We start from the raw sequence: 12,728 nt of genomic DNA, 5'->3' as shown, positions 1-12,728 counted from the left end.
CAGCGGAAATATAGCAAATTGGGGTTTTGATAGGTTATTTACAATGTTTTCTGAAAAAAATCATTTGGAAACAGAAAATATAATATTTGGAGGGAGGGTTTGACAGATTCTTGCTAAATTACCTCTATCCCCCCTATTCATTACTCTAGGTTTGATGTAAAGATGCCAGCGTGCCTGTTGAACTAGATAGCTTTATTGTACAATACAATAGAGAAGAACAGTGGCGCAGTGGTAGAATTGGTGCCTTGCAGCACCAGAGACCCGGGTTTGATGCTGTCTATACGGAGTGTGTCTGTTCGCCCCATGACTGCATGGGTTTTCCCTGGGTGCTCCGGTTTCCTCCCACTGCAAAGCCGTACAGGTTTGTAGGTTAATATGGCTTCAGTAAAAATGGTAAATTGTCCCTAGTGTGTAGGATAGTGCTAGTGTAGGGGAATCGCTGGTCGGCATGGACTCGGTGTGGCGAACGGCCTATTTTTGCACTGTATGCTGAAATCTAAACTAAACACAGAGCGGAATAACTCATGTGGTATCATTTGACAACGCTGTTTTGTTCAGTCTAACTTTACTGAGTGTGTAACCTTTAGCAATGCAATCTTTGGGAGATCAATACCCTTCTTAATGTATCAAAAAAAATCAATTTGTTACCGCTCTTCCTTTTGTATTATTGAGCCACTGTTTTTCTTCCAATTCTCCTTTGCTTGACTCTTTCGCCTTCTCTCGCACTGATACCTCTCCAGCCTTCAATGCGGATACAAATTCTGTAGGATAAGGGTTGATAAATCGAAAACTGGTAAATGGATTTGAGATACAGGGCAGCGCAGTGGCTGCCTTACAGAGTTGACACCTCACGTGGCTAGAGACCACGGTTCAATCCTGACTACCAGTGCTGTCTGTACGGAGTTTGTACGTTCTCCCTATGACTGCGTGGGTTAACTCTCTGTGCTCCTGGTTTGTCCCATATTCCAAAGATGTGCAGGTTTGTAAGTTAATTGACTTCTGTAAATTGTCCTTTGTGTGTAGGTTAGAACTAATGCATGGGTGATTTCTGGTGTGCGTGGACTCAATGGGCCGAAGGGCTAGTTTCCATGCTGTATCTCTAAACTAAACTATAGTTCGGCTGCAATGTAGGTTTGACAAGCTGTGCAGCCAATCCCGTTGTGTTTTAGTGCTGTTACATCTTCTATGTGACCATTTTTTTTAAATTCTCCCTAAACGCTCATCAACTCCCCATGGATCCACCACTGGCCTATAATTGACACCAGTCTATTCATCTATGTTTTTTTTGGATGTGGGAGGAAATCAGAGCATTTGGTGGAAAACCATGGAATTGCAAGGAGAACGTGCAAACTCCACACAGACAACCGCTGATGATATTCCAGGATATGCTTGGGTTGTGGAGGAGAAAGGAGGGTCTGGGAAATATTAGGTGTTTCCTTGTAATATAAAAGAACTGCAGATGCTGGTTTATACCAACAATGGACACAAAGTGCTGGAGTAACTCAGCGGGTCAGGCAGCATCTCTGGAGAAAATGAACAGGTGGTGTTTTGGCTCGGGACCCTTCTTCAGATTGATTGCAGGGTAGGTGAACTGGAAGCAAGAAAAGCTTTATTCCTTTTAGGTTTTTTCTTACACAGTTTGTTGACGTGATTTGGCAATGGAACCGTTCGGAGGCGTAGCCTTGATAGTGGTGAGGGAAGCCTTCCCTGTGTGGTCCTTCCATCAGCCTTAGAAATCTATCACCACCATGAACTGCCCTTGAAGCTTCAAAGAGCACGAGATCATCGCTGTCACAGCTGCAGTAACCGTGTGGTGTGGAGGTGCTCTATTTCCCAATGTATTCTCTGCATTCCTTGTGCACGGGTGCATCCATCCATACGGCAGGAAGACCATCGACTCAGTGAAAAAGACCCTTTGTACTGTCTGAAACCTACTGGTCTTCCAGCAGAAGTTGTCCATGACCGTATGTTGACGATGAATGCCCTCCAAGGCTCACCGGCACACACTGTAAGATGTATTCACATTGTCATACAGAGAGGAAACAGGCCATTCGGCCCATACCCATGCTCACCAACATGCCCCATCTACACTAGTGCCGCCCCTATCCCTCTAAAGCTGCCCTATCCATGTACCCATCTAAATGTTTCTTAGAATATGTATTCACATGTTCTCAAGCAAAGTCTGATGCATGCAAAGGGACATTGGGAGGGGAAGGTAACTGCATAATGTTCCCCCTACTAAGTCTTTACACACAGTGAGTGATAGGCAGTCTGAGTGCTCTCTTCATAATGAAAATTAAAGTACTCAAGTCAAGTCAAGTCAAGTTTATTCGTCACATACACACACGAGATGTGCAGTGAAATGAAAAGTGGCAATGCTCGCGGACTTTGTGCAAAAAGACAAACAAACAAATACCAAACAAACTACAAACAGAATGGAACAGAATCACATATTCTTTTTCATATTAAATATTGTGGGCGGAAGGAAAAAGGGAAAAAAACAGCAATTAAAAAAAAAAAGCAGTAGAGTGGTACAGTAAAGTTCGTCCCTGGTTAGATAGGAGTTTACAGTCCGAATGGCCTCTGGGGAGAAGCTTCTTCTCAACCTCTCCGTTCTCACAGCATGGCAACGGAGGCATTTGCCTGACCGTAGCAGCTGGAACAGGGGTGAATGTATTCACTGTTGGTTGTCTTTAGTCCTAAATATAAATGCTATATTTTCCATGAAACCATGGAAAATGTGTGCCCTACAATTGCCTTTCAACATTACTATTGCAGTGTCCAAACATGTATTGTCACTTTTTTTAGCCACTGTGGAGTTTTAGTTTGGAGATACAATGTGGCAACAGTTGCCTTCGGCCCACCGAGTTTGTGCCGATCAGCGATCACCCATAGACTACTACACACTAGGGACAATTTACAGAAGCCAATTAACCTACAAACCCGCACAACTTTGCAATATGGGAGGAAACCGGAGCACTCGGTGGAAACAAGGAGAACGTGCAAACTCCGTGCAGGCAGCACCAATGGTCAGGATCGGATCTGGGTCTCTTCGCTCTAAGGCAGCAATCTACCGCTGTGCCACTTTGCCACTGCTTTTCTGTGGTTCTCTATGCATTAGCACATGAGTCACCTGGAGGATCCAGTGTGAAAACTGCGGTCTTTGCAAATTGAAAATCCCTGATTTTAAATAATGTTTCATTGTCATTGAATTCAGATTGGGTAACACACTAACAGGTGCTCGGCAATCTAATTTCAAGTGCTCAAAAAAGACTTGAATAAGAACAAGGCTATCCTCTGTTTATCAAAGGGCTCCACAAGGGATCGTGTTACTGTCTTAGCCATAGCAACATTCATAGCATAGCATAGCTACCCTTCTTCCTGACTCACCCTTCCAAGTGCCACTGCAGCAAGTCTCCAACCAATAGGTTTCTGTAGAAACAAGGAACTGCAGGTGCTGGTTTACCAAGGAAAGACACAAAGTGCTGGAGTAACTCAGCGGTACAGGCAGCATCCCTGGAGGACATGGATCGGAGACGTTTCGGGATCAAGAAAGGGGGAGAGGTGTCAGAGATACCATGGAGAGTCCAGGTGAATATGAGTGCAGGGTGGAAATTAGTAGTGAGGTTAATGAAGTCCGTGAATTCTGCATAGGTGCAGGAGGCAGCCCCGAGTGGCAGCCCCGACGTAGTGAGATGGATTTGCGGGATGGTGCCAGTGTATGTCTGGAACAAGGACAGTTCAACGTAACCAACAAAGAATATGTGTCCTGTTAGTGGCTGGATGTGGAAGATCTCTCCCCCTTATCCTGTAAAATCAGGGCCGTTGTCCAAGTGTTCTGATGAACAATTATCTTCAAGCAACAACATCAACATCAGATTAGTTCTGTTTCACTGAGCTTACGCTCAGTCTGCCTACATGACCCAGTTGCCAAACATTTCAACTCCCCTTTCCATTCCCCTATTGACCTTTCAGTCCTGGGCCTCCTCCACTGTCAGAGTAAGGCCACGTGCAAATTATAGGAACAACACCTCATATTTTACTTGGGAAGTTTACAACCCAGTGGTGTGAACACTGGTTTCTCTAATTTTATGTAACCTCTACATTCCCTCTATTCTCCATTTCCCCAGTTGGCCTACTAGTTCCACTGTTCACATCCTTGTATCCCTTCATTATCACCTCTTCCCCAGGCAACAATGGCCCGTTATGGGCTCCACACTTCCTTGGTCATCTATTGCCGGCCCTGATTTGTTCTGGCCTTTTCCTACCTCCAATCCCACCCCCTACCCCCCCCTTCCCCCTACCCCCACGCCCGACTTTCAGTCTGAAGAAGGCATCCCAACCCGTATAGTCACCCATCCTTTCCCTCCAAGGAAGTTCATGGTGATGACAGATCTCTAAGGCTGATGGAAGGACCACCCAGGGAAGGCTTTCCTCACCCCTATCAAGGCCATGCCCCAGAATAGTTCCGTTGCCAAATCACACAAACTGCAGGGAAAAAACTAAATGGGGAAAAAGCTTTTCTTGCTTCCAGTTCCCCTCCCCTACAATCAGTCAGAAGAAGGGTTCCGACGCAAAACGTCACCGCTGAGTTACCCCAGCACTTTGTGTCTATCTTCAGATTAGCCACCGTTCACCTCCTATGTGGGGTATTGCTGTGATTTTACATAGAAAGGGGACGTGATAGCTGGTGACTGAGATAAAGCTGGGTAGAGGAAGTCCATTGGAGGCAGACAGTGCTGCTTGGCTGAAGTTCACCTCTCAGTGAGCCCTTGTTGATTTAACTATCAATTTAACTATCAACTATCAGAAACCATCCCATATTTTAGCACAAAAGGAGTCTGGATTTCTGAACTAATCCTTTTGTTCTGTTAACACAACTTGAATGAGTCCCTCGACTTGTTTTCCTTCTGCTTGTCAAATTAAAAATGCATAATTAATCAGAAATTGGTACGTAAATAGATCCCCTCCCTGTTTACAACACTTCCTCTGGAAGCGCGCCAAATTCTTTATAAAGGGCACTTTATTTGCAAAAGAGGTGATTTATGTGGATTTTATTTTTGTGGGTTAGTTGTAAACAGCAGAGGTTTAATCACAGCATGTGGAAACTCATTGTGGAAAGAAGAGGGATTGTTTGATTGGAAGTTGTTATGTTACTCGTTGATCTGTACTGCTCCACTTTTAACTTTTAATGGTGAACATTTATGAAATTGCTGCATTTGACCATTACTTGCTCATTAAGCCCACCACAGGAGGCTAATTCTCATAATTAACAGCATAAGTTGCTTTTTAACAGCATAAATATTTTTGAGGGCTGCTATTCAACATGTTTTGCCCAGAACAGCCTTTTGTGGAGTCTCGTTCATAAATTGTGAATTGCTTTTGTAGAATTATTTATCTTCTGTCCCTTTATCTTTGTCCACTTTTTTCATTTCTTACCATTATTTCTCTTTTTGTTTTGCACCTGTTTTGATGATGAGTTTATCTTGTCTAATTCACCCTCCTTCCCCATTTCTCTGTCGTTAATCTCCCGGGCAAAGAAAATACATATGCCGCATTATTCATAAAACATAGGAGCAGAATTAGGCCATTCAGCCCATCTATACCTCCATTCAATCATGGATGACCTACTTTTCCCTCTCCACCCCACTCTCCTGCCTTCTCCCTGTAACCTTTAATGGCCTTCCCAATCAAAAATTCCCAATCAATCTTTGCTTCAAAAATATATATTTTCTTCACCTCTACAGTCATATGTTACAATGAATTCCACAGATACACCACCCTCATCTCTTTATATTCTGAGGCTGTGCTCTCTGGTTCTAGACTCTCCCATTACTGGAAACATTCTTTGCATGTTATCGGAGCCCCAAGTGTATGCATTGATTGCAATATCTTGCACTCCTGGTAATGTCACGGGCTAAATGATTTGAAACATGTGCCAGAATATACCGGTCGAATGCTGGTCGGGGTGCACACTGCAAAATGCTCTGTCCCACCCTAAGTTATGGTTGGGATCTTTATGGGAATGCAGGGAAGCTCCTGATAAATAGTTTCTAATTAGTATCATGATTGACGCAAGATGCCGCAGTAACTCAGCAGGTTAGACAGCATCTCTGGAGAAAAAGGAATAGGTGACATTTCGGGTCAAGACCCTTCCGAAGAAGAAATGTCACCCAAAACGTTACCTATTCCTTTTCTCCAGAGATGCTGTCTGACCGGCTGAGTTACTCCAGAATGTTGCGTCTCTCTTTGGTGTAAACCAGCATCTGCAGTTCCGTCCTACGCATCTACTTAGTATCATGTTGGCTTTATCTCATGTGATTTCGGTCTAGGAAGACAAAACTATTTCCATTATTTATATTAAAAATGTTTCATCGACATTAGTGTGATCAAATTGCACTGCAGCTGCAATGAAGGATCTCATGTTTCTGCCATTCATTTTTGATGCTGGACTGATATACACATTGCAACAAGTTTCTTGAACTATGTCACTTTATAAATGTGGAGAACAATGGACCTGTTTTTATTTCAGGCCCAAAGCACCGTGAGCTTGCCAGCAAAAATGTTGTAACCCTTTGGAAGGGATAAAAATTAAATTAGTCTGACATGAAAGCTATTTGGCCAAAGCACGAAATTTGGATCAAGCCTGGCAATTGGGATATGAACTGATGAAATTAAAAATAGAGATTTATGAGTAATTTTCTTCCTTGTCTTCTTGTGAATAGAGAAGCCATCCTGCGATCAAGAGAGGCAAACGGCTCTGGAGGAAACTCGGCAGTATCCACGAGATGGCATCTTCATTCCAGAGTGTGCAGCTGCAGGACTCTATAAACCAGTGCAGTGCCACCAGTCAACCGGGTACTGCTGGTGTGTGCTGGTGGACATTGGGCGGCCAATTCCTGGAACCTCTACCAGGTGAGTGAACATTGCATCTGGAGCTGAAGGGGAAGATCCCAGCAATCAAGGGAAGGACTCACTGGCGGCACGGTGATGCAGCAGAAGAGTTGCTGCCTTACAACACCAGAGATCCGAGTTCGATCCTGACTGTGGGTGCTGTCTGTACAGAGTTTGTTTGTTCTCTCTGTACAGAGGTGAGCAATCCAGATCTCAACCATCCTCAACAAATACTGTGGATTCCCAATCAATGCAATGGATATGGGGAAATCATAAAACCATTACCCACCCACCATGAACCACATGCGCCATGGAAACCAAACATCTTTGTAGCTTAGTTTAGTTTATTGTCACATGTACTGAGGTACAGTGAAATACTTTTGTTGCTTTCTAACTAGTCAGCAAAAAAGACAATACATGTTTACAATCGAGCCATCAGCAGTGTACAGATAAATGATAAAAGGAATAACGTTTAGTGCAAGAAAAGTCCAGTAAAGGCAGATCAAAGATAATCCAAGGGTCTCCTGTGAGGTAGATAAGAGGGGGACTGCTCTCCCCTAGTTGTTGATAATGTGCAACCGTATCTTCAGTACATAATTTGCATTTTAGAAACATAACTAGTCATTAGAACTAATGCCTGTAAAACCACTGGATTGTTGTAAATATCCATTGGTTCATAATGTCCTTCAGGAGATGATCTGTCCTTTCTGGCAGTAGGTGGGAATGTGGAGTTGGGGTCATAGACAGATTGGCATTGAATACAGAACAAGCTTGAAGGACTGAGTGGCCTTGATATGACTCCAGACCGACAGTGATGTGTTTGACCCTGAGATGGCCTGGCATTCCCCTCTGGTGATGAAATGAATGCCAGGCTTACCCCCTCTTTTTAATCCATTACAAAAAATATAATCCTGGGTTACTGGGAGTGGTGGTCACTTTGGAGAGAAGAGATGTACTGTTCTAATTGATTAGATAATCATCTGTGAACACCAAAAACTGCAGGACACTGAGAAGATCAGGTAGCATCTGTGAAAAGAGAACCAGCCGTTTCAGGCCAAACACCCTTTGTCGGAATTATTACTGTTCTCATGGAAGGGAAGAGGGAGGGGTGGAAATAGGAGGACTGGGGGGGGGAGGGGAAGGTTCTGGGGAGGGAGGGAGAACAAAAGCCCACGGAAGGTGGGGGAGGGGAGGACCAGGGCTGGGGAGAGAAGGGAGGACATGGGCACGGAAGTGATGGAGAGGACCAGAGCAGTAATGGTGCCTCTCAGTACTAGGTTGTGCACAGTCACAACGTTGTTGAACTTACAGATGCCTAAGATGGGAATTCTTCTTGTTCTACAGCTGGATTGGTTTAGCAACCTTGACCACATTAGAATCAGCTTAGTCAAGGCCTAAAGGTCTGGTGTGCATTCTGAGCGTTGCTCTTGTTTCTTCCAGATACCAAACGCCAGACTGTGACAGCAACGCCCGGTCCAAGCTCATAGAGGGCGATGACCCTTTCAAGGACAAGGAACTACAAGGCAAGTCGTCTCTTCACTACCTCACCAATGCAGCAGGGGGCGATCAGTGTGGAGTAACCACTTGCACATCTTGCAACTCTTGAGCAGTTGTGCATGATTTCCCTGTACAAGTGCCTCTTGCGATTTGGCTAATTGACATTTAATTGGTTGCAGACGCAACTCTCCAAAATGTTGATGGTTGATTTCAAGAGAAAAAAAACCTCTCCATTTGAAATGTTAAAAAAATCTTGTTAATAGCATAAAGAATTGATGTCCATAAAACAGGAACTCAACTTAGAGTTGTTCAAATCTAAAGGCATGATCCTTGAAATAGCACCAAGCTTTGCTTCATGAGTTTCTTAGTTAGTAGGGTAGATTTAGAGGGTTTGTGTGCAACAATACTGGAATCTAAGTAGTTCAACTGGTCCCAGTGAATATACAGAAACCGCAGTAGCTCAGCAATGCCTTATATCTACCTCCTGCCCTGACGAGAAATATTCAGTAAAGCCTATTATGGGGGTGGGGGTGGGGGGGTGGTGGGGGGGGGGGGGGGGGGGGGGGGGGGGGGGGGGATGAGGTGAGGGGAAGGACCTTATGAAATTTTATGCAGGTTTAACACAAAGCAGCTTTAAATTTATCTGAGCCACAAAGCCCCAGACAAAATCTGAAGTTAAATGATCTTAATTCAGTTAAAAGTCAATTTTCCAATACATTATACTCTATCTAGCCATGAAATATGATTATCCCCATTTGCGAAGTAGATCTTAAAATCTTCTCAGAAATTGCCACTTATCAGTTAGCCACTTAATCACATGGAATTATTTATCAGCATCTCCCCGCACGGATTCTGTTTGGCACATGTACTGTTAGTTGCCATAAAACTGATAATCTTTGATCGAGAGTTTGATTGTCTGTTCTAATATTTTCCCTCTGAGACTTGTGTTCTGTTAGACGTCTGGAATGATTTACTACACCCCTGATGCAATCTGTAGCTAGAAACGCGAGCGTGCAGGTTGGACTCCAGTAACCCTTGTGGTTGTAGGGGCCCCTGCTGCAAACTACCCTATCACCAAGCCGATAGCCTTGGCTGAAAATGACCAGGACACATTCTGCATTGAATAGGTGCTGTTTGCTACTCTGCGATGGTGGGTCCCATCTGTGGGTTCTAGGGTGTGGGTAGAAATTGGGTAAATGGCAATATGTGGATGGCAGCGGTTGAGAGGAGGAAGCTGCAGCACCATCAATGTTTGATTCGTGCAGGGCGATGGGAGATAGGGTGAACTGCAGTGTTTAGTTTATTGTCACGTGTACCGAGGTACAGTGAAAAGCTTTTGTTGCATGCTATCCAGTCGTCGTGACTATACATGATTACAATTAAGCTGAAGACTGTGTACAGATACACGATAAAGGGAATAACGTTTAGTGCAAGATAAAGTCTGATTAAAGATAGTCCGAGAGTTTCGGATGAGGTAGCTGGTCGGCCAGGACTGCTTTCTAGTTGGTGACAGGATGGTTCAGCTGGGAAGAAACTGGGTTGGGTTTGGTTTGGTTTGGTATAGTATTGTCACGTGTACCGAGGTACAGTCAAAACCTTTTTGTTCCGTGTTAGTCAGTCAGCAAAAAGACTTAATATGAGCCGTCCACAGTGTACAGATACAGGATAAGCGTATAACTTCTCGTGCAAGTCCAATTAAAGATAGTTCAAAGGTCTCCATTGAGGTGGATAGATGGGTCAGGACCGCTCTCTAGTTGGTGAGAGGATGGTTCAGTTGTCTGATAACAGCTGGGAAGAAACTGTCCCTGAAGCTGGAGGTATGCGCTTTCACACTTTTGTACTTGCCTAATGGGAGAGGGGAGAAGAGGGTGGGAAAGGGGGAATGATCTATGTTGTATCATTGCATGGTGCCAATGAAGTGCAAATAAAGAACTGCAGATGCTAATTTATACCAAAGATAGACATACAGTGCTGGAGTAACTCAGCGAGTCAGATAGCATCTCTGGAGAATGAAGAAGGGTCCCGGCCCGAAACGTTACCAATCCTTTTTATCCCGAGATGCTGCTTGACCAGCTGACTTTGTGTCTATCCACGTTGGGTAAGTTCATAAGTTCATGTGATAGGAGCAGAATTAGGCCATTCGGCCCACCAAGTCTCCTCCGCCATTCAATCATGGCTAATCTATCTTTCCCTCTCAACCCCATTCTCCTGCCTTCTTCCCATAATGCCTGACACCCATATTAATCAAACTAATCCTTTTAAGTGCAAAACTTTGCATCCCAGCGTCTCTCCCTTGTGGGCCCATCTTTACGTTCCTGTCCCAACCTCACTTGACACCCCAACCCTCCCCACTGCTGGTGAACGAGAAGGTTGCCAATCCAGCTGTTATGCTGAAGTGGCCTGGCTGTGGGGGAGATGTGGATAATGGGCAAAACCTATGAGCAAATAAATTCCACAGACTGGATTATGCAATCACAGCTGACTTAATTGCTAATCAGGCGACAATCGTGTGAATCTGACAACAGTTCCTTGAAAATTCAATTACACATAAATAATTAACAGAAGGCATAAATTGTTAGAGCAAACATAAACATTCCTCGCAGTGTAATCATTAGTTAGGTTGATTTAATACCCACGGCACAAAGTGTCCCCACTGAAGGAAATTCTTTTAAAATCTGAAGATGTATTTAATATCTGTATTTATTTGGTTGAATTAGGACGGTAGATTTAGTGGCATGTTGTGTAGTTTTTGGCAACCATCCATTCAATTCTTTGACAAAATGCCCGTGCTAGATGGGACAGGCTCCACCACGTTTAATAGCATTTGATGAATAGTTGTTTTATGGTCGCTCGTGGATTTTAAGACATACTACATCCAGCCACGGAGTGAGAAACACTATACCGCTGCTATTCTGCCAAAGACGAGTACTGGGGACACAATAATTGGTCTGGACTGAATTCCACAACCACAACAAAGACTGGGCAAACGCGGAGAATAATGGTAAAGGTCACCTTGAGTGCGCTAACCCTCACAGCGTCTGAAGAATGGTCTTGACCCGAAACATCACCCATTCATTCTATCCAGAGATGTTGCCTGTCCCGTGAGTTACTCCAGCATTTCGTGCCTTTCTAATCAATGTGGATTGTTGATGAGTAATTTGGAACACTCTTACATTTTTCCCTTCCAATTCTCAAGATGTCAAAGTCATGACCGGTGCCCAATTTGACAAAGAATTATTGCCCCTATCAGCTGCTTCTACCCGTTTGCTTTGTAGAATTCTTTGGATTTCTTCTTGCAGGAGGCAGAGTTAAAAGCAATACTTGCAGGGCTTTAGACTTTAGAGTTACAGCGTGGAAACAGGTCCTTCAGCCCACCGAGTCCACGCCGATCAGCGATCACCCTTACACTAGCAGTGTCCTACACACTAGGGACAATTTACAACTTTTACCAAAGCCAAATTAACCTACAAACCTGCACGTCTTTGGAATGTGGGAGGAAAAACGGTGCTCCCGGTGAAACCCATGCAGGTCACGGGGAGAACATTAAACTCTACTGATACCACCCACGGTCAGGATCAAACCCAGGTCTCTGGCGCTGTAAGGCAGCAACTCAACTGCCACTGTGCCACCCTCTTATTTCTTCTTCCAGGACACTGAGTTAAAAGCCATACAATCAATGCAGGGCACATTCAGAGCTCTGTCATAGTAAGAGATTACCAGGTGGACAGTGGTAAAGAATGAAGTATATGCTCAAAAAGATCCTTTGCAGGGGGAAAAATTACAACATTCCTGCTGCGCCCTGGCCATCTCTGGTCCACGTGCACTGACAGTGGTGAAGGAGCGTTTGGGATGGTATTCGGAAGATTGAGGCTATGGCTTGTGATCACGCAGAACCCTTGCATAGAAGGAGGAGCACCTCTTCACATATTCCCTCCCTATCAGGCGCCTCTTGCCCTATCTGTTGGCAATTCCCACATTGGCCTCACCAAACACCTCAGGACTCACAAAACCGGGTGAAGGCAAGTTATCCCTGATCCCGAGAGGCTGCCCAAGAAGATGATGCACATCTTCTAAGTCCTCACTGTAAAATGTCCATAATACTGCCTTCCATTTTAACATGCCATGGTTGTGACCTTCGTGAATAACAATGGGCCACTGCTAATAGAGAAGTGAACAGCTCCTGGGGAATATTGCAATGCCGACAGTGATAAGTATTTTATTCAACTGTATCTAATATATGTGCCTCGGGGGAAATGAAACAAGATTTGTTTCCTGGTATTGCTTGGCAAAGTGCCTCGCATTACGATCCTGAATCCTGAAGAATATTTTTATATGTT

At 44.3% G+C, this 12,728-nt stretch overlaps 1 protein-coding gene across 5 annotated transcripts in view; it reads left to right on the top strand.

The window, feature by feature from the left end:
• smoc1 (SPARC related modular calcium binding 1) overlaps nt 1-12,728 on the top strand; it is a 199,255-nt gene that overhangs the window by 97,099 nt on the left and 89,428 nt on the right. For all 5 annotated transcript variants that reach the window (XM_033026838.1, XM_033026837.1, XM_033026840.1 and 2 more), the window contains exons 8-9: nt 6,726-6,915; nt 8,335-8,417. In XM_033026838.1, coding sequence (XP_032882729.1) covers nt 6,726-6,915; nt 8,335-8,417 — 273 coding nt within the window. The remainder of the gene's footprint in view (nt 1-6,725; nt 6,916-8,334; nt 8,418-12,728) is intronic.

Source organism: Amblyraja radiata, chromosome 9 (assembly GCF_010909765.2).
Source record: "Amblyraja radiata isolate CabotCenter1 chromosome 9, sAmbRad1.1.pri, whole genome shotgun sequence".
Classification (NCBI taxonomy): Eukaryota; Metazoa; Chordata; class Chondrichthyes; order Rajiformes; family Rajidae; genus Amblyraja; species Amblyraja radiata.
This window is presented reverse-complemented; position numbering and strand designations above follow the sequence as displayed.